Raw genomic sequence first — 24,405 nt, 5'->3', positions numbered from 1 at the left:
ACGACCCTGAGAACAAACCCAGGTTGCAGATGTATCTTCCTGCGCATATAGGAGCAATCATACCATCGTACGTACTACAAAACAGACATCAAATTCTTGTACTCCCTCCAATCCATAACGAAAGAAGCGTCAATTAATATGGACTGGAGGGAGTAGCTAATTTTTCACAGACCCAGAAGTTGGGCAGAATTTCTCTCTGCAAAACGAAGGCACAATTTAACAGCGTATGTCACATTCAGGAAAGTTCATTATAGCACATATACACACTAATACGCATGATGCCAACATAATAAGACAGCTGTTTTACCGACACGGAAAGTTTGGTATATTTCAACTACGATAGGCTGGATTGCTCATTGGATCATAGCTAAGTTTGCCATGTCAGTCTGGTTCGTGTTCTCAGAGGACAGGCAGGTCTGAACTCGACAGAAGACCTCATTCAGACACTTCTACACATTACCGCCATATGAATTTCGCAAAGGTTTCCTTGCTTTGATATATTTGATGATGGATGGGAGGGTTCAAACTGATGAGGTCAAGAACTGCCAGAGTTCTTGTGCCAAAAGGATTTGAAAGGCAGCTGCGAAAGCCACGACTCGGCGCGTGGAGATCTACCGGACTGAGAAGCATTTGCACCAGCAGCAGCATCTTGCCAGAACTTGAGAACATAAAGGCTCTCCTCGTCAGTACATCTCTTCAGCAGAACACGCGATGCGAATCCCTTCTCGTTCATCAAATGGCATATGCCCAAAGGATCGTTGTCTTCAAGGGCAATCATGTAGAGACACCCTTTTTCTGATAGCAGCTCGCGTACAGCAGGGAGAATCCGATCGATCACTTGGCGCCCATTCAACCCTCCAGCCCAAGATGAAGCAATGCCGTTCATCCCGATTTCTTCCTCAGGTGTTGGCACATAAGGAGGGTTCACAACAACCACATCAACCATGCCAGCCAGACGTTTCTCGAGACCTGACACGATATCAGTAGCAATAACATCTGCATGAACACCATGGGCTTCAAGTGTTGCTTGAGTTGTCTCCACGGCATGTTGGTTGATGTCTGTTGCTAGGTACTGGGTTCCAGAGCCTAATTGCCTGAGCATGATGGCTAGAGATGTGATGACATAACCACTGCCACATCCTACTTCCATGCACAAACTTGGCTGTAGCGTCAGAAGTTGGGCTTTGTCAGAGAGCAGCGCATCAACAAGGGCAAAGGAATCATCACATGGTTCGTAAACTTCCGGATGGCTTGCGACAAGCTGAATCTGAGCAGTGTTTAATGTCCTTGCTGATGCAGACTGAAAAAAGAAGAAGCAAATTCGTGTTATGTTAACGTCAAACACTAGCCAACAGATTATCTGAAAGAAACATTGGTATGTGCTTTAATTTAGATCTACTGAAAGAATGTTCAATCATTAGAAGAATGGAGAGAAGTGTATGACAGAAAAGGTACAAAATACATATTTTGTAGAGCGATGCCTTACTTTAAAGCCTATTTATCAAGAAATATATTTTATTGCCTTCAACTGAAGAGCCACCTTGGGATGTACCTCATGTTTACTTTAACATTATTATGACCCATGCTCATCTAAAATTAACAACTCATACTTAAAAAATCTTCAGGAAAATCTTTGTTCCCTTGCAATAAATCCCCATATCCTCCACTATGGCACAATGAAGTTAAATTTGCTAAAGAAATTTCATTGGCAAGTCCAGATTGATGAGAGTGGAAGCAAACAGGATAAACATAGTAGGTCATATTTGATGGCTGAAATACACTGAAAAACAACAAGAGAAACATTTGATGGCTCCAGTACAACTCACTGGCAATGGGGTTAGTATCAGGGTCAGCTCGGGTAAGGGTACAGATAAGATAAGGGTGATGCTGGGAAGAAACAGTTCCAACCGGACTGGGTAGGCCATCCCAACAAGGCAAACTAGATGAGGTGCTTTTGGTGAGTACTAGAACAAAATCCACTTTGTGAAGACACCATTTATCTAATCTAACATTATCTGTTAGCCATAAGAGCAAAAAGGGCTTGCTGGATTTAGTAAATATTCCCACAGCAAACTAGATTCCACAGCACAACACAACACGGTGGTACTACAGTATCCTCCAACTTCCATGTATTCTTAAAGAAGAATCCGAAGACGATTCCCACACACACACACACACACACACACACACCACAACAGGCTAAAGCCTTGTGATTCTGAAACCGCTTTCAAGCTCACCAGCTCGATCGTTTGGGTAATGCCCACACGGGGTTTGATGTCATCGAGAGTTCCAGAGCCGCCTACGGGATAACCGTACTTAGTATCCATCGGCGGCCTGCCGCTGGAGATCGAGAAGAGGATGTTCTGATCTAATAAGGCAAGCAAAGCAAGGCGGGAGGGTGAGGAGTGAGAAGAGAGCGCGCTGACCTTGCCCCTCTTGGGGAGCGTCCTGAGGTCGCAGCTGGTGGAGAGCTCCGCCAGCTTCCCCTCCACGGCCGACACCGCCGCGCCGTCGCCAGCCGACATGGAGCACCCGGAACCGCGAGATACGATGAAGACACCCCCGCCGCAAGATCAAGATCGCCGCGTCCCCCGCTGCAGCGCGCGCACGAATCGCACGTTCACAAACGTATCTGGAGAGCTCTCCACAAACCAAAGGGGGAAACAGAAACAGAAACCGAAACCGAACCTGCCCGGAGGAGTAGCGGATGGCGCAGCCGGGGAGGAGGGGGCGCGGATCTAGTCCCGGGGGGCGGGGGCGGCGGCGGCGATGGGAGGAGGAGGGGGGAGGGGGGCGGCCGCCATGGTGCTGCTGCTGCTGTTCTGGACGGACTTCTGGTCCAGGACTCGTGGGGAACGGGTTATTGGGTCAGGCTCAGGCTCTTGCCGTAGCGGGTCGGACTCTCCTCCTCCCGGTATGGTCCCACCTTCCCCTTCTCTCTCAAGTCTCAAGGAGGCAGAGAGAGTCTATCCACTTCGGCAGGGAGCGGAAAAATCTCTCCCCCCGAAATCCAGGTGGGTGGTGAAATCCAAAACCCCCACTCCCACTCCACCGCCGCGGCGGCATGGCGCTCGTGTCCACCACCACCGTCGCCTCGTCCTCCTCCTACCACTGCGACCACCAGCTCCGCCCGGCCCGGAGCTGGTGCCGCCCGAGGAGCCGCGGCGGGGGCGGGGGCGGGGGCAGGCCGGCGGTGCTGGCGCGGGCACGGGGCCAGCTGACGGCCACGCCCAAGGAGGACGCGGCCCCGGCCGCGGCGGGGGCGGGGGAGCGGGGGCGGTACTCGTACGAGGTGGACTCGTTGATCGACCGGCTGAGCAACCTGGCGCCGCGGGGGTCCATCGCGCGGTGCCTCGAGACGGCCAAGCACCGGCTCACGCTGCAGGACTTCGCGGCGGTGTACCGCGAGTTCTCCCGCCGCGGCGACTGGCAGCGCTCCATGCGCCTCTTCAAGTACATGCAGCGCCAGTCCTGGTGCCGCCCCGACGAGCACATCCACGCCATTGTCATCGGCGTGCTCGGCCGCCAGGGCCCCGCCCTCCTCGACAAGTGCCTCGAGGTCTTCCAGGACCTCCCCGCCGACGCCCGCACCGCGCTCTCCTACACCTCCCTCATCGCCGCCTACGCCCGCAACGCGCTCCACGACGACGCCCGCGCCCTGCTCGACCAGATGAAGGCCCACGGGGTCGCCCCCACCGCCGCCACCTACAACACCGTGCTCGCCGCCTGCGCCCGCGCCGCCGACCCGCCCGTCCCCTTCGACATGCTCCTCGGCCTCTTCGCCGAGATGCGCCACGACCCCTCCCCGGCCGTGCGCCCCGACCTCACCACCTACAACACGCTCCTCGCCGCCGCGGCAGTGCGCTCCCTCAGCGACCAGTCCGAGATGCTGCTGCACACCATGCTGGAGGCAGGCATCATGCCGGACAACGCGTCCTACCGCTACATTGTGGATGCCTTTGCCAATGCCGGCGACCTGTCCCGGGTCGCAGAGCTGTTCCGTGAGATGGCGGACACAGGGCACACGCCGGACCCCTCCGCGTATCTCGGGCTCATGGAGGCTCACACCCGGATTGGTGCCACCGCTGAAGCTGTGGCCGTGCTGCGGCAGATGCAGGCTGATGGCTGTGCGCCCACGGCTGCCACATACCGTGTCCTGCTCGATCAGTACGGAAAACAGGGGAGGTTCGATGGTGTGCGTGAGCTCTTCCGTGAGATGAGAACGGCTGTACCTCCAGACACGGCCACCTACAATGTGCTCTTCAATGTATTCGGCGACGGCGGTTTTTTCAAGGAGGTGGTGGAGCTCTTCCATGATATGCTTCGTACGGGGATAGAACCTGACATGGAGACCTGTGAAGGTGTCTTGGCTGCGTGTGGTCAGGGTGGTCTCCATGAGGATGCAAGAGAAGTTCTTGACTACATAACCAAAGAAGGAATGGTGCCTACTGCAAAGGCCTACACTGGCCTAATTGAAGCCCTCGGTCATGCAGCTATGTATGAGGTCGGTCTACGAACCAAATACTGCTCTATGATATATGATTCACTCTTAAGATAACCCTTTGGTGATGCAAATCTAATATTTCAATGATCTTCTCTATCCAGGAGGCCTATGTTGCATTCAACATGATGACTGAAATTGGTAGCTTGCCAACGATAGAGACGTACAATTCTCTTGCAAATGTGTTTGCCAAGGGCGGGCTCTTCCGGGAGGCTGAGTCCGTCTTTTCTCGGATGACCAACAGTGCTGGTATTCAGAAAAGCAAAGATTCATATGATGCCCTCATCGAAGCATATTGCCAGGGTTCACAGTTGGATGATGCAGTGAAGGCATACATGGAGATGCGCAAGTCTAGGTTTAACCCTGATGAACGCTCCCTTGAGGGAGTACTCAATGCCTACTGCATAGCGGGCGTTATAGATGAGAGCAAAGAGCAGTTTGAAGAGATCAGATCCAACATGGCTGTGCCTAGCATTATTGCTTATTGCATGATGCTGTCACTCTATGCAAGGAACGACAGGTATTGGTCAAGCAGAACTATTCGCCTTGATAATGTGTCAAACTTCTGTTCTCTCGTGAACATTGCTGACTGTTTGAATGCAAACATTGAAATGAAGCCTGTGCCAATTATGTTTAACTATTTCTGTTAAAATATGTACAAACTTCGGATCTTCAGTTAGGTACTTCACAAATCTGACCATCAACTCACTGCCCCTAAGCAAGCAGACTAGCTCACCGGGCAAGAGAACAAGAAAATTTACAAACTTTGGACCTTCAGTTGGAGCTGCCGCTCATCTTTTTATTTTTGAAGATAGCTACTCAAAGTTTGAACTGTTAGATCAACTAGATCTCCTGGGCTAGCAGATTCCGGTAGTAGAGATGGAGATTACCTTGTCCTGCACTTCAGGTGCTCCCGCCGGCGTCCATGGAGAGGTGGTGACGGCGGCGGTGGCTACTCAAAGTTTGAACTAGGAAGGGAACATAAATCCAAACGACCATATGTTACTCCTCTGTTTTTCATTGTGTGTGCTATTACTGGTATTTATCATGCTTAAATCTTTTGGATCTACTGACCTAGATATGACCTGCATCATACAGGCAACATTGGCATAATACATAGCCAGAAGTAAAATGATCTGATGCAGGCATACTTATGTCTGTTGCAACTTACATTGTACATAATATATAGCCAGAAGTGACCTGGGATTTATCTTTTCTCTACTTTTTGCAGCTTACAGTGTTTTTTAAATGCTTCTAATGTGATCTCACTGCACTGTAATCGATTTGTGATTTCAGGTGGGCTGATGCTTATGATTTGCTGGAAGAAATGAAAACAAATCGTGCTAGTAATACACATCAAGTGATTGCTTCCATGATAAAGGGGGAGTACGATGATAGCTCTAATTGGCAAATGGTTGAATATGTCCTTGACAGCAGTAACTTGGAAGGATGTGACTACAGTTTACGATTTTTTAATGCTCTCCTTGATGTGCTTTGGTGGTTCGGCCAGAAGGCTCGGGCTGCAAGGGTTCTAGATCATGCAGTAAGTTATGGGCTCTTCCCTGAATTATTCCGTGACACCAAGCTGGTCTGGTCTCTAGATGTACATAGGTAATATAATTTTCTATTTGCTGTCTTTTCATTTACTGGTCCAGTTTTATATTTGTCATCAGTCTTTACTAGGTTTGTTTACATTTCAGGATGTCAGTTGGTGGAGCATTAGTGGCTGTGTCAGTATGGCTCAATAAACTTTACGCCAGAGTAAAAAGAGAGAAAGATCTTCCCCAACTGGCCTCTGTTGTTGTACTGTAAGCTTTCAACCTAAATCGATGTTCCTTTCCTATTATCATGTTCTGTTTCTATGTTGTGGTAGCTTTATTCTCTAATTGCTCTGGAATCGGTTTATTTTGATTGATTTGCTCACAAAAAGGAAGTTCATCTTAGACTGCTGTGACAATGCTTTCTTCTTGTCTAGAATTGGCAATGCTCCTGTCATTTTCCTAGGAAGCAGTGCAGTGCTAGAGTGCAAATTTTTGGAGGCCGGGCTCCATGGAGCCCCCTTCTTTTAAATCTCCGAAAATGATATTTCCGAGTTTAAAAAAAATCAAAAACAATCCTGTGAAAACTTGTACAAATTTGTGACGGATCTGGCTTATTATGATTTGTATGCTGTGCAAAAAAGACAAAACCTAGGCCCCACAACAACAAAAAAAGGCCTATTTTCATTTACGTATTTGTCTATTTTGTGTATGCCACGTATGAAAGTATATCATTCTGAAACTTTTCTTAGACGTGTTAAACATGTATTTGTGTATATACATTTTTTTTCAGTTTTTTTTGCGCTATATAAATATGTTTTTTTTAAACGAGCTCAATGGAGCCCGGCCTCCATTGGTCATTTGCGTGCAGTGCTAGTTCTACTTGAATGGAGGGCTGCAGAAAAAGAACATAAATATATATCATTTCCAGAAGAAAAAGTTTGCAAAAAATAGAAGTTGATTTTAAGCTGCTTCAGTGGATTATAAGTACATTATTCCCTTAGAGCAAAGTCCCTTTGTAGTAGGAATTATTTGATATCCTTATAGATTATCGTGCCCATGGTTGAATTTTCACAGAAACAATTAACCTTTTGTAACAATATTTTTCTCTTTTCTACGTTGGCCTGACAGTTTTTGTTACTGCCAGGAGGGGGGAGATGGAGAAAAGCACGGTCACAAGAGGACTACCGATCTCGAAAGTTGTGTACTCCTTTCTCAACGACACGCTGTCGGCATCGTTCCATTACCCAAAATGGAACAAGGGGCGAGTCATATGCCTGAAGTCCCAGCTGAAAAAGCTGCAGGCGGCCATAGATTCCTCAAACGGCGCGGCCATCCCGGGCTTCGTCCACATGACGGACTCCCGTCTGCCGCCCCCTGGCTCGAAAGTATACACCCGGGAGCAGCCCCAGGTGGAGAACGGCTCGGCCCATTCTGCCGCAGAATCGTTGGTAGAAGAAGAGAAGGAGTCGGAGCTCCTCGCGCTGTGATCTCCCAGGGTTGCGGATACAGTATTATCTGGTTGACAGCCAGTGGAAGACGAGGTGCAGAATAGCAGTTTTGGGGTTTGGGCATCCAGCCTGTTCAGCTCATCATGCCTGTGAGACAAGAATGACCATAGATACCATCCCTTTGCAGCGGCTCGCTTCATTCAATTGTACCCAGCGGGTGCTGCTGCTGCGAATTTTGTGCATCTTGCCCAGAACAGAAGAGCGGTACGTGCAAGAGCTCCTGACACGTTGGACATTGCTGTGGACTTCAGGTTCATCTCAGGATTTAGTGCTATGTAGGTAGGACCAGATTATGCATGTTTGTTGTTGCTAGTGATAAATAGTTGGCTCACTTCCTTCCATATCGCCATCTCAGTGCTTTCAATCGAGCAAGCATGAATTTATTTTTTGGTTTCAACTGGGGCAAAGATGCCACACTGTAAAACATGGCAGCACCCTCATCCTCCTGGTGAGTCTCGGCGAAACATTTCTGGCAGAGGTAGAAGCTAGGAGTTTTGTAGAACTGCATGATAACTGTTGTATGTAAGCTGCTGGAGTTCTGGTGTTTAAAGGTGTAAACATCTTGTAATACACGTTTGTTTATTTAGAAAATTTTGGTTAACCTTTTTTTTTTTGCAATGCACCTAGCTCGAATTCTTGTATTCTAGTATCTTGTTTATTTTTGAAGGTATGTCAAGTGTGAGTTTTTTTTTTGAGAATATATGTCACGTGTGAGTTAAAACGATGAAGATTAGGTGAACTAGCAAAAGGGCCCGTGCGTTGCAACGGGAGAAAAAATACCACACGCTTGGCACATGGTTGGAGGCATGGGGAGGGGATCTCATCAGATGATGAGTTCCTGCCGGAGGAGGGGATACGATGAGGGGAGCAAGGGTTAGGCGCCTCTATCTGGCCATAAGGAGTCGCCGTTGCCGCACCATAACCTCGGAGTTTCTCGTGTGAGCCATGGAGGCCCGCCTCCACCTGCAAGTACTTCGCTCCGTCGCGCCTTATCCGCACGCCGCCGCCGTTCTGCATCGAGCAGGCTCATCATCCCCGGTCACTGTAGCTGTGGCGTTGATTTGATCCAGAAGTTGTGCTCGAGAGCTGAAACGGGGGCAGCAAGCGGGCAGAGGTACGACCGCGGAGGCGGGTGGGGTTGAGATCGACAACAGTGGTGGTTGAGGTCGGCCGCGGCGGCGAGTGGTGTCGCAGCGGCCTGGGCACAGGCCAGGGTGGAACAGGGTCGACGCGGTGCGCTCGAGCGCCGCAACGGGGCCAGTGAGCGGGGAGAGGTACGGCCGCGGAGGCGGGTGGGTTGAGATCGACAGCGGTAGCGGTTGAGGTCGGCCGCGGCGGCGAGTGGTGTGGCGGCGGCCTGGGCACAGGCCAGGGTGGCCCAGGGTCGACGGGAGGAGGCAATGCGCATGGGTATAATTTTTGCAGCGAATCGTTTTTTCCTTTTGCGTTGCAGATAAATGATGGAGCATGGGTTGAATAACAAAAATTACAGGGGCTTTTTTATGAAAATGTCGCGGTGGGTTTTCCGACGAAAACAATAGCCGCTTTATTATTACTAGCAAAAGGGTTCGTGCGTTGCAACGGGAGAAAAAAGTAACACACATTTTAATCTTTTATAATCATTTTGATTTATTAAATAATAAGCTAACTAACTAATGTAGTGAGTCCTATCCTATTTTGTTGAGAAATCAACCCGTTCATTGTTAATTTCACCATGATGAGAAATTGAGGGGGACAAGCAAAGCAAAACAAAGAGGCTACGTGAATTGATCAAGGGACTATTATCTTATTTCACTCATGGGGTAGAGAATGTGGGATGAGATGACAAGCTGAAGGTGGTGTTCCACTCTCTTTCTCTACAACAATGCAATCTTACATTCAATACATTCATTCATCAGCAAACAAAATTTCACAAAACAAAATTTCTTGTCGGTGCTTGGCACACGGTTGGATGCATGGGGAGGGGATCTCACCAGATGATGAGTTCCTGCCGAAGGAGGGGATACGATGAGGGGAGCAAGGGTTAGGGGCCTCTATCTGATCATAAGGAGTCGTCATTGTCGCACCATAACCTCGGAGTTCCCCGTGTGAGCCATGGAGCCCCGCCTCCACCTGCAAGTACTTCGCTCCGTCGCGCCTTATCCGCGCGCCGCCACCGTTCTGCATCGAGCAAACGCATCATCCCAAGTCGTTGTAGCTGTCGCGTTGATTTGATCCAGAAGTTGTGCTCGAGCGCCGAAACAGGGGCAGCAAGCGGGCAGAGGTACGACCACGGAGACGGGCGGGTTGAGATCGACAGAGTGGTGGTTGAGGTCGGCCGCGGCGGCGAGTGGTGTGGTGGCGGCCTAGGCACAGGCCAGGGTTGACCAGGGTCGACGCGATGCGCTCGAGCGCCGCAACAGGGGCAGTGAGCGGGGAGAGGTACAGCCGCAGAAGCGGGTGGGTTGAGATCGGCAGCGGTGGCGGTTGAGGTCGGCCGCGGCGGCGAGTGGTGTGGCGGCGGCCTGGGCACAGACCAGGGTCGCCCAGGGTCGACGGGAGGAGGCGATGCTTACGGGTATAATTTTTGCAGCGAATCGTTTTTTCCTTTTACGTTGCAGATAAATGATGGAGCGCAGGTTGAATAAAAAAATTACAGGAGCTCTTTTATAAAAATGTCGTGTTGGGTTTTCCGACGAAAGCAATAGCCGCTTTATTATTACTAGCAAAAGGACCCATGCGTTGCAACGGGAGAAAGAAATACCACACGTCACACGTTCTTAATTTATAAAAAATGTCTATAATTTGAGAATTTATAGTTACGATACAAATAAAGATGGTCTTATCCTACAAAAATGTAGTTCAAAATTTCACAGGTCTTCTATTTTAACACGGCTTGCATGTAGATTTAATACGTACAAAGAATCAGTCAAGTGACCTTCAGTTTCATCTCTAATCCTGATTTTGTTGACGTGTTCATTCCCAACCCGGATGAGTACCGGTATGAAAGAAAGATGAATAATGACTTATTTATTAAGATTGCACCCTAGATAGTATTTTTATTAAACATTTAACAGATAAAATAATATCATATTTAAATTCTACATATTTTTCTAATCAAATTCCATGTATAATATGTTAAATTTGGAGTTACGGTTTAAAAGATATGAGTATTTAAAAAAATATTTAATATATATACTACGAGTTTAATGTCATAAACAGTAAGGGCTTTTTTTGTAAAATCACCTCGATGGGTTTTTCGACGGAAGCGATAGCCTCTTTATTATTAGATAAAGATGTGTCACGCCAACTCAAAAAAAGGTGAGTGTGTCACTGGCACGTAGAGCCATCCTTCCAATTTCCTCCCTGAAACGGGGCTTTGCTTCACAGGGCGGCCTGCGGCCCATAGCTTGAGGAGGAGATGGGCTGGCCAAAAAATTAAGCCCAGCAGATTGGCTAGTGTTCACGGCGCCCGTTCACAGTCCCTGCCCCTTCCCTGATTCCCCTCTGCTCCCTCTCCGGCTCCCCCGATCTGAACTCGCCGCCGCCTACCTCCGGGGTCCGTGCCTCGCCGGCCCCTCGCCGTCGCCACCTCCCTCTTGTCCACGTGCCCCGCCCCGCCGCCCCCTTCCCCACGCGCTGCTTCCGCGCCTGCGCACTCCGCCGCACCCAGCCGCCCAGTCCTCTCCGCGGCGGTGTGCAGGCGTGAGCGAGTGAGGCGTGCACCACGCCCTGCACTACCTAAGCAGCCATCCTGCAGCCACCAGCTACACATCCATCCCTCCCGCCGCCCCTCGACTGAACGCAGCACACAGGTACGGCTATCTACCAACATTCCCCAATTTTACGAATTTCTGATTCAAACCCTATGTTGATTTATTCATTTTCTGCTGTTCAGTTATGGTTGATAGTAATGCAGGGACTGATAGATTGTAATGTAATTTATTTTCTCCTATAACTGTTGAAGGATTGGTATGTACTATGTATGTAGGCTTCTCTTGTGCAAAGCAAAACTGAGATTTAGTTGATAATTTTAGTGTGTTTGTAAGACCATGTTGATTTATATTTACGTGCTATTGGTAAGTTGGTTAGAACCTACACATGTCATACTTGTTGTCAATTTTTTGTAGGTAGACCACCCTCTTTAAAATTCCTAGGTTCGGCTACCGGAGAGCACAACTGTGCCCGCGCGAGATGGGAATGGAGGAGGCAGCTGCGGGGGGTGCCGCGAGGCAGGCGAAGGAGTCGCTGGAGCTGGCGTTCCAGATGTCCCAGATCCTGGACACCGGCCTCGACCGCCACACCCTCTCGCTGCTCATGGCGCTCTGCGACCGCGGCGCCAACCCGGAGGCCCTTGCTGCCCTCGTCCGTGAGCTCTCCTCCGCCGCTCCCCCAACACCCGCCACCCCCACCGCGCCCGCCTCCAACGCGGCGGCAGCCCCGACTGCTCCCTCGCTGTTCCCCTCCGGCTTTCGCCAGCTCTAGGCTAGGGTTCGTGTCCTCGACCCCTTCTTCTTTTTCCTCCCAGATGACACCGCTTGTCACTTGGATGCGTTGTATGTGTGCACTTAGGCCTTCCATTCTGTAGGCTGAAACTGGTTTGTGGTTTGTATTCTCAAGATTGGTAATGCAAGGGGAGCTGTGTCAAACTCTGTTACACTCTAGCAAATGATTTTCTCTTCTGTTGGCTAAAACTGATTCCTGGTTTGTATCCTCAAGATTGATAATGCAATGAAGTCTGTGTCAAATTATGTTATCCACATTCTTGCACATGGATTGATTCCTTGGAATTATGCATGTTGTTATGACACCAATACATGATTACATGGACGAATTTGAAATACAGCCTACTTATTTGTATCACCTTCATAATCTTGAATTCCACGTTTAAGTGACTGGAAACATGCCCATGAGTAGAATTATTGTTATGTCAATGTTCCTTGTTCTGGAGGCATCCCAATTAGTAGCTCTTCTTTATCATTTGTTTGGTTGAGGTTTAGGCACACGTGTTTCAATCGCTGCTAGATTCATCGTATTCAGGGACTGAGCGTTTGATCTCACCTTTCGTTATGTTATTATTTTCTTTATCACTAACGTTTATACAGTAGTAAAATGATCACCAAGTTAGCAGGCCTTGAACAAAGGTGGAAGCAAATGGAAATACTTTACACAGTTAGCAGGCCTATGCCCCTCACCAGTCGTTGTAAGGTTTGGTTGCATCATTGCTGTAAGGTTTTAGGTTTGGTTGCATCATTATTGTGAGATTTCAAATGCTATACAAAGTCAGCCTATGCTCCTCCCCAATAGTGTATGTGGGCTGGCCTGCCATCGTTGAATTGTGAGTTTGACATTTTAACTACAGTGAGCGTGCTCATGAGCAGAGTGGTTGTTATGTCAATGTTCTTTGTTCTAGGCTAGAGGCATCCTAATTAGTAGCTCTTCTTTGTCATTGGTTTGGTTGAGGTACATGCACGGATGTTCCAACAACTGCTGGATACATCATGTTGAAGGACAGCATTCGAGTTCACCCTTTATTAAGTTATTGTTTTCTTTGTCACTCTGGGATTAAAGGATGAAATGCTTTACAAATCCAACGTATACTCCTCACTGGTGGTGTATTCAAGTTGGCCTGCCCAATATATTTTTCGGCTTGTTTCCTGATGTTGGATAAATCTAATAGTCAAGCAGTAGCCTTGTATCCAATGAAGTTGTATTTTTCTAGAAGAAAAAAAAACTCCCTCTGTAAACTGATATAAGACCGTTTAGATCACTACTTAGAGTACTGGTATACAGTTCAGTGAAATTGCAACGGTTACTGCAGCTCACCTGTCTGAAATTTCAGTCAATGAACAATCACTTGAAGTGCCACCTGTTTTTTTTACAGCATTATCAACATTACCTTGCAGCTCAGACATATTTCTTTGGTTTAGTCGATCCAAATATAATAGTTTTTGTGTGCTTGAAATCCAGCAGGACTTATGAGTCAGCAGCTTCTTGTGTACCACATTAAGATTTTACTGGATGCCATCCAAAACTTTTTCTCCAGATTATGTAACCTTGTCATCATTCATTCAGCAGGTATGGAAGACTGGACGCAACTGGCGTTCTTGATTTGAAGTCGAACCAAATCTGATACTTGGTTTGCTGGAAGAGCCGGATTAGCTTTAGTCAGGAGGAAGCAAATCTTGCTCTGGAATGCACTTTGATGGTGTTGTTTCCACAAGAAAGTTGTGGCTCATTGAGTTCCTGTAAATTGGCATCTTTCTTTGCTTGACTTGGACACTACTGTGGTAATCATGACAGCCACTACATCTTCATTCATGGTCTTCTTATATTCCCATCACTGTATGCATCAGCCGGACATCTGGTGTTCTGTCGATTATACTCTCATTGACCACATGGCCATTCTGGTTGCTGATAATGCCTATCCGAAAGGAACATGCCATGGCTTGGTGGCCATTTATCGAGTCCTTATTTTGGGGATAACAGTCAAAAAGCTATGAAATGATGACATCTCTTGTTCAAGCTGAGAATGCGCTGTACAAATTTACTGCTGCTCATCTTCTGCAGTTGCTGTCAGTTTTCTTCACTTGTCTTCCAGACATGATAATGTACTGATGACACTAGTACCATATTGTCATGCACATGGAGGGAACTCTTTCTACTGCTGCTTAGTTCATGCAAGGGCACCTGCAACGCTGCATTTTGCATCTTGTTGATGCGCTTTTTGTTTTTTTTGCGAGTGTTGTTGATGCACTTATATATAGGAGTATTATCCATTATTAGAAGAAGAGAAAATCAAAATCAGTTTGAGTAATAATTTGTTATCAGATCAACTTAATCCTATCATGTTGATAATTGGTCATCGGAAAAAACTTGTGGCACGCCACGTCACAGACTCGGTCGTTAACTCGTCTTTAGCATAATAAGTGTAACGGCCAATTAAGCCACCAAAGATTATGAATAGAGCGAAAGTTTCTTCCCTAAAAAAGAAACGGTGGCATGGGGGCAAAAGATTCGCCAGGTGTGGAACACAACCAAACATGCTTGTCATATGCACCTTTTGCCATTTTGCTAACTCTTTAGTGATCAAAACGGCCTTATATTTCTTTAGAGAGGGAGTACGACCTAGACAAGCGTGTGGTTTGCCTCATGTTTGGCACCGGAATTTGCCCAAATGTGTCATGTGTATCCAAACAGTGCCCATGTCTCGGCCGGCGTGTCCGAGCCAGCCCGAAAGGATTTTGACGCCAGAAATATTTTTTGAGGGGTTTTTGACGTCAGAAATGTGCTTCAGGCCGGCAGGGTAGGGTAGGCCCGGTTGGTCTTTTCCGTAGCCTGCCTTTCCCGGCCCTATGGGCCGGCCGAGTCACCCGGCAATTCGAGGGCCATTTTCTATGCGACCAAACCGTCGCTCGCGTCGCACCCTGACCGAACCAGAAGTACCAGTTCCCCGTGCGGGCGGCGCGGCGCAGGGTTAGGTTGCGACCGGCGGCGGCGATCGGAGGCGGGGTGGGAGGATTGCGTCGGAGATCAGATGTCGCAGAAGCGGCAGCCGGAGGAGGGCGAGCGGCCGCGGTGGGGAGGCTGCGGAGGCGGCGTCCCGGCCGAGTCGGGCGGGACCTCCTCCCCCGGTGAGCCCAAGCGGCAGCGGGTCCCCGCGCTCCGCGAGTAAGCGTCCCGCCCCCCTTCCCCTTCCCCTTCCGCGCCCTCGATCGGAATCCCCACCTCGGTTTCGCTGATTGGATTGGATTGGCTTCGCTCGCGCAGGGTCATCACGGAGGTGATGCGGAAGAGCAGCATCGAGAAGCTCTTCTCGTCGATCGAGCCCCTCATCCGGAGAGTGGTGAGCCGCCCGTCCCGTGCACCTTCTTTTTGTCTTTCCTCCCTCCCGAATCCTCGTTTCCTTCATGAAAATTTTGCAGGATTGTGACGCGCTTGGCCGCGTGGTATCTGAATTAGCCTTAGTTTCCTTCAATCCGTGATCAGTATAACTGCCAGGAATCCATTTTGTACATCTCTTATTTTAGTTTCGAGTGTGTAAGAATCAGAAACTCCGCAGACCCGCAGATTTGGACTGTGAGATTACAACCAACTTTTAGGTATTGATTTGGGAACAGGCGGTTTTTATTGAGTAGATCTGAAATCGCACTTCCCAGAACGCTCTCCATGTCAGCCACTCATGTGCAGAATGGTGCATCTGCTTTCCATTCCTTTAGGCTTACGATTATGATGTGGTTGGTGACATGGTTTCTGAATTAAACTTAGGTTACTTAAATTGATGAGCAATATTGTTGTCAGGAGTCCCATCTTATATTGGTACCTGTATTTGTATTAGTTCTGAAGACGGAGGAATTAGGAACTCACAAGTCTTCACTAAGAGATCACAATGACCTTGTAGTATTAGTTACTTTAGGAAAAAGGGTTCTTATTCAATAGATCTCAATCACACTTTTTGGAAGCCACTGTATTGAATTAGTTTGTTTAGCATTGTATTGTTCTAGATTCAGAACCATTGAAACCCTGCAAGACTAGCAACAAAGCATTCATTCATATGGATATTTTCTCATTCATTTTCAGAAGATAATATTTTATATTTTCAGTCAAAGCTGTTGCTTGCATCATAAATCTTGACCTAGTCAGTGCTGTTTTCAGCCATGTTTCCGTTTAAAGTTATCCAGTGGTGGCCTTGATGCTTAATTCGAGTCAATTTTTTAGGTTAAAGAAGAAATTGAGTTGGCCCTCGCAAATCATGCCGCTATGATGACAAGGTATGATATATGACACTTCTTTGACAATTTTTTAGGTTCGTAAACTGACACAGCTTTATCTAACCACCTTGTTTTTTTTTTTCATTTTTCATTAGAAGTCCCACGTACACTGTTCCATCTACATCGAAAAATCTGCAGCTCCAATTCACGACTAAGCTTTCTCTTCCAATTTTCACTGGTTCCAAGGTTGAAGGCGAGGGTACCTTAAGTATTGCTCTAGTGGACACTTTGACCAGAGAAGTTGTAGTAATGGGCACAGACTCCCTGTTGAAGGTTGAAATAGTAGTTCTAGAGGGTGACTTTGAAGACGGAGAAGGCAATGACTGGACAGCTCAGGAGTTCAATAATAACATCGTTAAAGAAAGACAAGGTAAACGACCCTTGCTTTCTGGAGACGTGTTTGTTGCCCTTGATAAAGGCATTGGTACAGTGGGAGATCTATCATTCACAGATAACTCCAGCTGGACACGCAGCCGAAAGTTCAGGTTAGGTGCAAGAAGTGAGGATGGTTGTTTTAATGGCGTAAGAGTACGGGAAGCAAAAACTGAATCGTTTGTGGTAAAGGATCATCGTGGAGAATGTGAGTTTCTGCCGCTTTCAATTGTTATTTGTTTGTTGCACTCCTTCCTGGACATTTGATAAGTTTCATCATTTTGGCACAGCGTCCTTCAAATTAACAAAGGCACATACAAATATAAGCGCATGAATTCCTTGCCGCAATCTAGATTTGTTAGAACACAGTATCTATGAAAGTATTTTGACCAACTTAGTTTGCTCTTATTGCTATGATTGACCTATGTCATCCCTTCATCATCTGAAATGCTACCAAAATGGAAAAATTTAAATTCCTCACCTTTTATGTTTTGTTCCCCCTTCCCAGTGTACAAGAAGCATCACCCACCAGTTCTTGAAGATGATGTTTGGCGACTGGAGAAGATCGGCAAGGAAGGAGCTTTTCACAAGCGTTTGAATAAGGAGAAGATAGTTACGGTCAAAGATTTTCTCACTTTATTGCATCTTGATGCTCCTAGGCTTCGGAAGGTACTATGCACCCTCTTGCAAGGTTTACAGAATTTGCTTAGGTATTTTGTATTCTTTGCAGAGTTTATACAAGTTGTTGATGACTACTTCATTCTGTCCAAGGTTGACATGTATATTTATATCAAACTTGTTTGGCAGCATTATTTTGTTTATCTTGTAAATTAGGAAAAACTAGAGCCATCAAACTGCATATATATATGTATCAGTTCCTCATTTGGATGGATCAACTGTATTTTCTCTATGGTAGTCTAAATGAGGTGTGGCATGTTGTTGTAGATGATAGTGGTAGCTCAGAAACTATGTGGATTTCTAACCAACTCAAGTGTTTACGTTGTGCAGATATTGGGCACTGGCATGTCAACTAAGATGTGGGAGGTTACTGTTGAGCATGCGAAAACAACGTGTGTTCTCAGTGAAAAGGTGCATATTTACTACCTAAAAAGCCCAAGCAAAACTGCTGTTGTGTTCAATGCTGTTGGAGAAGTGAGAGGGTTAATATCGGAGAAGTTTGTTTCTGCTGATGATCTAACAGAAATTGAGAAGGTATTCAGTTTTCTTCATCCTATAAGTGTGTTTAGATCAAATTCATTTGTATTCCCCTTCGACCAGTTGCGATCTAGACCATCTGTCCTTACAGTGTTTGTTGTTTCTAGGCCGAAGCACATGCTGCTGTGAAACAAGCATATGAAGACTGGAAGAATGTCTCGACCTGTGACAGTGACACGCTTGTGGAGAATCCATCACAGCTCTTCAATATGAGATCTCCATCTTTGCATGAGAACGGATTTTACCAGTTGCCTACACAAGTTTTAACTGACGATTTTGATATAAGCCACTTGGACATACCATCAGATGACATTTTCTCTGTTGAACCATCATGTGCCTTGGATCCTTGTGCCGTGGGAGCTGCAGAAAGCAGTGAAAATAGATTTCAGTCCGAGCTTCCCCCACTTGGTGGCCATGGACAGCCTCGAGAATCACACGCGTTAGACAGGTTCTCAAATTCATTGGTTTTCGAGGAGAGCACCAGTCATGCCTCATTCAACGAAGACTACTATTGCCGTCCAGGTCCAGATCCCCCAGTATCCTTTGACTCACAAGATCTTGGTGCTGCGCTGAAGGGCTTCATCGCGACGATATCAAAGCCCAAGCCATATAGAGGATGGAGGACGCTGTCATATGTTATAGGATGGATATTCTACACCAAGAGGATGGCCGCTCAGAAGAGGAAGAAACCCGGGAAATGATGATTTCCATTTGCCTGCGGTTGATTAGTTAAAAAATGTGAGATATAGAAGTGCAGGAAAAGGAAAGCGTGTACAAATGAGTGGTTGGTTATCTGTTAGAACATTTTTCTTTTGCGCGCTGATCTTGCTGGTGTTCTCCCGTTTTATCAGCGAGAGTGACGCCTGTAAATAATCAGATGATTTTTTTTGCTGGTGTCTCGAGCCGTTTTATCAGCGAGCGTGGCACCTGTAAATAATCAGATGAAGCTCTGTACAGTACATAATGCGTAAATATGAACGATGGTGCTATGGCATGGGCTATCATCGGCGTGTTATTGGTATTGTCAAGTTGGTCTACGTAACTTTGCCACATCTTTTGTGGTATGACATGTGTGCATATATGATGCCCGAGTACGAGTGAAGTCTACTTGTGCAGAACCAAAAGAATTGCATTGTGCTGTCAAATTCAGACTTCACACTCCAGATGTTTGCTGGATCTGGAGTATATAATTCAGGTTCTTGCCACGTAGTACATGTTTTTCCAGATGTTTAACATAAGTGCCCATGCCGCACATAATAAACGTGATTTCCTGCCTGATGCATAAGCTAGATGTTTAACATAAGTGCCCATGCCGCACATAATAAACGTGATTTCCTGCCTGATGCATAAGCTAGATGTTTAACATAAGTGCCCATGCCGCACATAATAAACGTGATTTCCTGCCCGATGCATAAGCTGAATGTACTCACCCATAGCATATATCGTTTGCTTGCAGTGTGCGTGTACCTTTCTTCGTGGTTGATATACCCCACACGGTGTGTGTGTGTGTGTGGGGAGGGGGGGGGGGGGGGGGGGGGGGGGGGAGGAAATCATGGCATCTCCGATGTGAACCTCAAAATTGTCCTCCCTATTTGTCCACGGACATGCATGATAAGTACCCGAACAAAGGTAGGTACTCCGTTGTTCCACAACGTAGTTCATATTGTCTTTTTTCTTTCTTAAAGTCAAACTTTGCAAATTTTGATCAAATTTGTAGAGAAAAATATCAACATTCAGAATACGAAATATATATCATCAGATATACCATGACATATTTTCATATTGTATATGTTTGATATTGTAGACATTGATAAATTGATATATAAATTTAATGCTAAGTTCAACTTTTGAGAAAAGGTATAGGCACTACTTTGTGTAACAGAGGAAGTATTATTTTATCATGTTACCCAATGGCCCTGCCTAGTCCCAATTTTTTGTCCAACTTCCTTTTTTTCAATCTATTGTAGGTATTGCACTGCAATCATTCACTAGTAGAAAACATGACTTTGGTTCGAAGCATTAGTTTCGGTTGGTTTTTGAACCGGGACTAATGCTGTCACTAGTTTCGGTTCATGAGGCTAGGCTTTAGTCTCTGTTTATTAGGAACCTCTAGTCCCAGTTTGTGTTACCTATCGGAACTAAAGGAGTGGTTGCAGGGTTGCGTCAGGCTGAAGTCCATGCGAGGGCCATTAGTCCCGGTTGGTAATACAAACCGGGACTAGATATAGATCTCTAGTCCCTGTTTGTATTACTAACCGGGACTAAAAGTATCACTATAAATAGTGTTCCGTCCAGCCCGAGCCCAAGCTCTCTGTTTTCTCCTTTCTCTCCTCTGTTTTCTTCCCTTGCTCGAGTTCATCCTCAATTTCTTCCAAGTTTTGTCAAGATTTGAAGCACCCCATCCATCCAAGTGTTCACAAAGGTTAGCAACTTTCTCCTTTCATCTTTCATTGCTAGATTAGATCGTGCAATGTTCTATAAGTATAGTGATTTGTGGGTTTAGTTTGGGAGTAATTATGTGGGAGTTTATTTGATTTATATGCAATCTGAGCTCAAATTAACTACTTAGTTTGCATATGTGTAGGTGTGATTTACTTAGTGCTTTCACGTCCCCGTCCTAATCACCGTCGATCGCCCGCGCCGTCTCGTCGCCGCCACCATCTTGGTGATCCTCTTGTTCTTATTTTTTTATTCCAAAAAAAATCTTATTTGTATGATTTATATAGTTTTCTTACCTGTACGATTGTTTGTTATACATAGTGCCATGGTCTTGATATCCGTCCCCGTCGGCCCTCGTCCGGTTTATGGTTCAGATGTGGTATATTCTCTTTTATAACTATTTGTTGCATTTCTCGTTTATATGACAATTATGCCCATCAAGTTGACATAGATATTTTTATCTAGGAGGTATGTGAAGCGGAAATTGCAACCGACCCTCTTGCCGAGAAGTTAAATTTAGTTGAAAAATAAAACGAGTATTTAAAAGAAAAATTGAAAAGAATTGAAGAAGAAAAGATGAAATTGGAGTTGTATGTTGTCGATGTCGTTGATGATCACAAGATCAAGATGGATGCGATGCGCTTGAAGATTAGAAAGATTAGAAAATATGCCCTTAATAAAGAGGCTTGGTATCACTATGCTATTGGATCAATTGTTACCTTAGTTGCGATCTTGATCGCATTTGTTGTTGCATTTAAATGCTTTAGCTATAAACTCTTGTATTTTGTTTTATGAGAATACGTGTGTATGAACTTTATGTGTGAAATTTTATTAATTTGGTCTTTTCGGTCTTGTGTAATGAAGATGAACCGGCAATGGATGTACGATGACCAACACTCTTCCCAGTTCATTGATGGCTTGTAGAGTTTTCTGCGTGTGGCTGAGGCAAACCAGCGGGATGATTTTATGTGTTGTCCATGTGTTGTCTGTAAGAATGATAAAACTTACTCTAAGTCAAGAGTCATTCACATCCACCTGTTTACGTCCAGTTTCATGTCCGGCTATAACTGTTGGACCAAGCACGGAGAAAGAGGGGTTCTAATGGAAGAGAATGAAGAAGAAGAGGATGATGACGGCGGTCCTTTGTTCCTTGAATACGATGGTACTGCAATGGGGGAAGAAGCTGAAGTAGAGGCACCAGATGAGACCGTTGATGATCTTGGTCGGGCCATTGCTGATGCAAAGAGAAACCGCGCAAGTGAAAAGGAGAAGCTGAAGTTGCAGTGCATGTTAGAGGATCACAAGAAATTGTTGTACCCAAATTGCGAAGATGATAAGAAGAAGCTGGGTACCACACTGGAATTGTTGCAATGGAAGGGAGAGAATGGTGTATCTGACAAGGGTTTTGAAAAGTTGCTGAAAATGTTAAAGAAGATGCTTCCAAAGGACAACGAATTGCCCGACAGTACGTACGAAGCAAAGAAGGCTATCTTCCCTCTAGGATTATAGGTGCAGAAGATACATGCATCACCTAATGACTGCATCCTCTACCGCAGTGAGGAGTACGAGAATTTGAATGCATGCCCGGTATGCGATGCGTTGTGCTATAAGATCGGCCGCGATGACCATAGTGACGATGTCAAGGGCCGGCGCCCGAGGAAGAGGATTCCTGCCAAGGTGATGTGGTATGCTCCTATAATTCCACGGTTGAAATGTTTGTTCCAAAACAAAGAGCATGCCAAGTTGATGCGATGGCACAAAGACGCGCGTAAGAAAGACGGGAAGTTGAGAGTACCCGGCTACCCGCTCATGGGTTGTAGTTGAGGAAAATCAAGAGAGAGTGGCCGAACTTTACAGATGACGCAAGGAACTGTTGGTTTGGTTTAAGTGCAGATGACATTAATCCTTTTGGGGAGCAGAACAACAATCATAGCACCTGGCCTGTGACTCTATGTATCTATAACCTTCCTCCTTGGTTGTGCATGAAGCAGAAGTTCATTATGATGCCAATGCTCATCCAAGGCCTCAAGCAACCCTGCAATGACATTGATGTGTACCTAAGGCCATTAGTTCAAGAACTGTTACAGTTGTGGGATATCAAAGGTGCACGTGTGTGGGATGAGCACAAACAACATGAATTTGACCTACAAGCGTTGCGGTTTGTAACCATCAATGATTGGCCTACTCTTAGTAACCTTTCAGGACAGACAAACAAGGGATACCACGCATGCACACACTTTTTAGATGATACTGAAAGTATATACTTGGTAGGAAGAATGTATACCTAAGACATCGTCGATTTCTTCCGATCAAGCATCTCTTAGGAAAAGAAGGCAAGCATTTCGAAGGTGATGCAAATCACCAGAAGAAGCCTGACCGCCGTACCGGTGATCATATACTTCATATGGTCAAGGATTTAAAAGTAATTTTTGGAAAGGGGCTTGGTGGACAATCTGTTTTGAATGACGCTGACGGACACACACCCATGTGGAAGAACAAATCTATATTTTGGGACCTACCTTATTGGAAAGTCCTAGAGGTCCGCTCTACAATAGATATGATGCACGTGACGAAGAATCTTTGCATGAACCTACTAGGATTCTTGGGCATGTATGGGAAGACAAAAGATACACTGGAGGCACGGGAGGACCAGCAACATATGCACGAAAATGACGGCATGCATCCAAAGCAGTATGAAGGTCCTGCCAGCTACGCTCTTACCAAAGAAGAGAAGGAAATCTTTTTTGAATGCCTGCTCATTAAGAAGCTCCCGTTTGGCTACTCATCGAATATAAAGGGAATAATAAATATGCCAGAGAAAAAAAATTCCAGAACCTAAAGTCTCATGACTGCCACGTGATTATGACGCAATTGCTTCCGGTTGCATTGAGGGGGCTTCTACCGGAAAACGTCCGATCGACCATTGTGAAGCTATGTGCATTCTTCAATGCAATATCTGAGAAGGTAATCGATCCAGAAATCCTACCAAGGTTACAGAATGATTTGGTGGAATGTCTTGTGAGTTTCGAGTTGGTGTTCCCACCATCCTTCTTGAATATCATGACACATGTCCTAGTTCACCTAGTCGAAGAGATTGCCATTCTGGGCCCTGTATTTCTACACAATATGTTCCCCTTCGAGAGGTTCATGGGAGTCTTAAAGGAATATGTTCACAACCATGCCATGCCAGAAGGAAGCATCTCCAAGGGCCATGAAACAGAGGAGGTCATTGAGTTTTGTGTTGACTTTATTCCCGATCTTAAGGCGATTGGTGCTCCTGAATCGCGGCATGAGGGCAGACTGGGTGGAAAAGGAACGCTAGGAAAGGATTCAGTAATATGTAGGGACGGGCATTCTTGGGCGCAAGCACACTACACAGTTCTACAAAATTCCACCTTGGTGGCTTCGTATATCAAGGAACACATGAATATTGTACGATCCAAGAACCCGGAGTAGTTTGATCCCTGGATCAAACGTACACACATGTCGTCATTCGGCGGTTGGTTGGAAACACGTCTCATGCATGACCCTGAATTGGGAGATGACCTGTACTTGCTGGCCAAGTCATCATCTTCGACTATATTGACTTTCAAAGGGTACGAGATAAATGGGAATACATTTTACACGGTCGTCCAAGATAAAAAGAGCACCAACAAAAACAGTGGTGTCCGCTTTGATGCATCAAACACCAACAGTAGGACAAAGGACACATATTGTGGTTACATAGAGGAGATATGGGAACTTGACTATGGAAACAATTTGAAGGTCCCTTTGTTTCGGTGCAAATGTATCAATCTGAAAGGAGGCGGGATAAAGGAAGACCCGCAGTACGGAATGACAACAGAGGATCTCAACAATCTTGGGTACATAGATGAACCATTAATTCATCCTAGCCAATGATGTGGCGTAGGTTTTCTATGTGAAGGACATGTCTACCAAGCCGAGAAAAATAAAAGATAAGGAAGTGAATACATCATACGATGAGCCAAAGCGCCATATAGTTCTTTCAGCAAAAAAGAACATCGTGGGAGTGGATGACAATACAGACTTGTCATAAGATTATGAAAAGTTTCATGAAA

The 24,405-nt window shown here is 46.1% G+C and overlaps 4 protein-coding genes across 9 annotated transcripts; 3 read left to right on the top strand and 1 right to left on the bottom strand.

Moving 5' to 3' along the window:
• Window positions 1-212: 212 nt before the first annotated feature.
• On the bottom strand, window positions 213-2,936 carry LOC123453104 (methyltransferase N6AMT1). The gene is made up of 3 exons (XM_045129866.1): window positions 2,689-2,936; window positions 2,427-2,594; window positions 213-1,300 (listed from the first exon to the last, which is right to left on the bottom strand). The coding sequence occupies exons 2-3, from the start codon at window positions 2,523-2,525 to the stop codon at window positions 536-538; spliced, it is 864 nt and encodes a 287-aa protein (XP_044985801.1). The 5' UTR covers window positions 2,526-2,594; window positions 2,689-2,936; the 3' UTR covers window positions 213-535.
• A 33-nt stretch (window positions 2,937-2,969) lies between these two features.
• On the top strand, window positions 2,970-8,151 carry LOC123453103 (pentatricopeptide repeat-containing protein At1g74850, chloroplastic). 2 transcript variants are annotated; one of them, XM_045129865.1, is made up of 5 exons: window positions 2,970-4,504; window positions 4,606-5,021; window positions 5,798-6,112; window positions 6,202-6,309; window positions 7,190-8,151. In XM_045129865.1, exons 1-5 carry the CDS (start codon window positions 3,065-3,067, stop codon window positions 7,527-7,529), a joined length of 2,619 nt encoding a protein of 872 aa, XP_044985800.1. In that variant the 5' UTR covers window positions 2,970-3,064; the 3' UTR covers window positions 7,530-8,151. The 2 variants fall into 2 exon arrangements, with proteins under 2 accessions (XP_044985800.1, XP_044985799.1); XM_045129864.1 differs by having other exon boundaries at window positions 2,971-4,504; window positions 7,187-8,151.
• A 2,868-nt stretch (window positions 8,152-11,019) lies between these two features.
• Window positions 11,020-13,850, top strand: LOC123453102 (mitotic-spindle organizing protein 1A-like). Of its 3 annotated transcripts, none has more exons than XM_045129862.1 (3): window positions 11,020-11,344; window positions 11,660-12,020; window positions 13,605-13,850. In XM_045129862.1, exon 2 carries the CDS (start codon window positions 11,724-11,726, stop codon window positions 12,012-12,014), a length of 291 nt encoding a protein of 96 aa, XP_044985797.1. In that variant the 5' UTR covers window positions 11,020-11,344; window positions 11,660-11,723; the 3' UTR covers window positions 12,015-12,020; window positions 13,605-13,850. The 3 variants fall into 3 exon arrangements, with proteins under 3 accessions (XP_044985797.1, XP_044985798.1, XP_044985796.1); XM_045129863.1 differs by having other exon boundaries at window positions 11,025-11,344; window positions 13,608-13,850; XM_045129861.1 differs by lacking the exon at window positions 13,605-13,850 and having other exon boundaries at window positions 11,027-11,344; window positions 11,660-12,285.
• A 1,129-nt stretch (window positions 13,851-14,979) lies between these two features.
• LOC123453101 (calmodulin-binding protein 60 A-like) lies at window positions 14,980-18,908 on the top strand. Of its 3 annotated transcripts, XM_045129859.1 has the most exons (8): window positions 14,992-15,200; window positions 15,300-15,375; window positions 16,248-16,300; window positions 16,396-16,670; window positions 16,752-16,880; window positions 17,181-17,341; window positions 17,681-17,884; window positions 17,995-18,908. In XM_045129859.1, the coding sequence occupies exons 1-8, from the start codon at window positions 15,067-15,069 to the stop codon at window positions 18,586-18,588; spliced, it is 1,626 nt and encodes a 541-aa protein (XP_044985794.1). In that variant the 5' UTR covers window positions 14,992-15,066; the 3' UTR covers window positions 18,589-18,908. The 3 variants fall into 3 exon arrangements, with proteins under 3 accessions (XP_044985795.1, XP_044985794.1, XP_044985793.1); XM_045129860.1 differs by having other exon boundaries at window positions 14,980-15,200; window positions 16,396-16,880; XM_045129858.1 differs by having other exon boundaries at window positions 14,993-15,200; window positions 16,399-16,880.
• Window positions 18,909-24,405: the final 5,497 nt, after the last annotated feature.

Source organism: Hordeum vulgare, chromosome 5H (assembly GCF_904849725.1).
Source record: "Hordeum vulgare subsp. vulgare chromosome 5H, MorexV3_pseudomolecules_assembly, whole genome shotgun sequence".
NCBI classification, from domain to species: domain Eukaryota; kingdom Viridiplantae; phylum Streptophyta; class Magnoliopsida; order Poales; family Poaceae; genus Hordeum; species Hordeum vulgare.
This window is presented reverse-complemented; position numbering and strand designations above follow the sequence as displayed.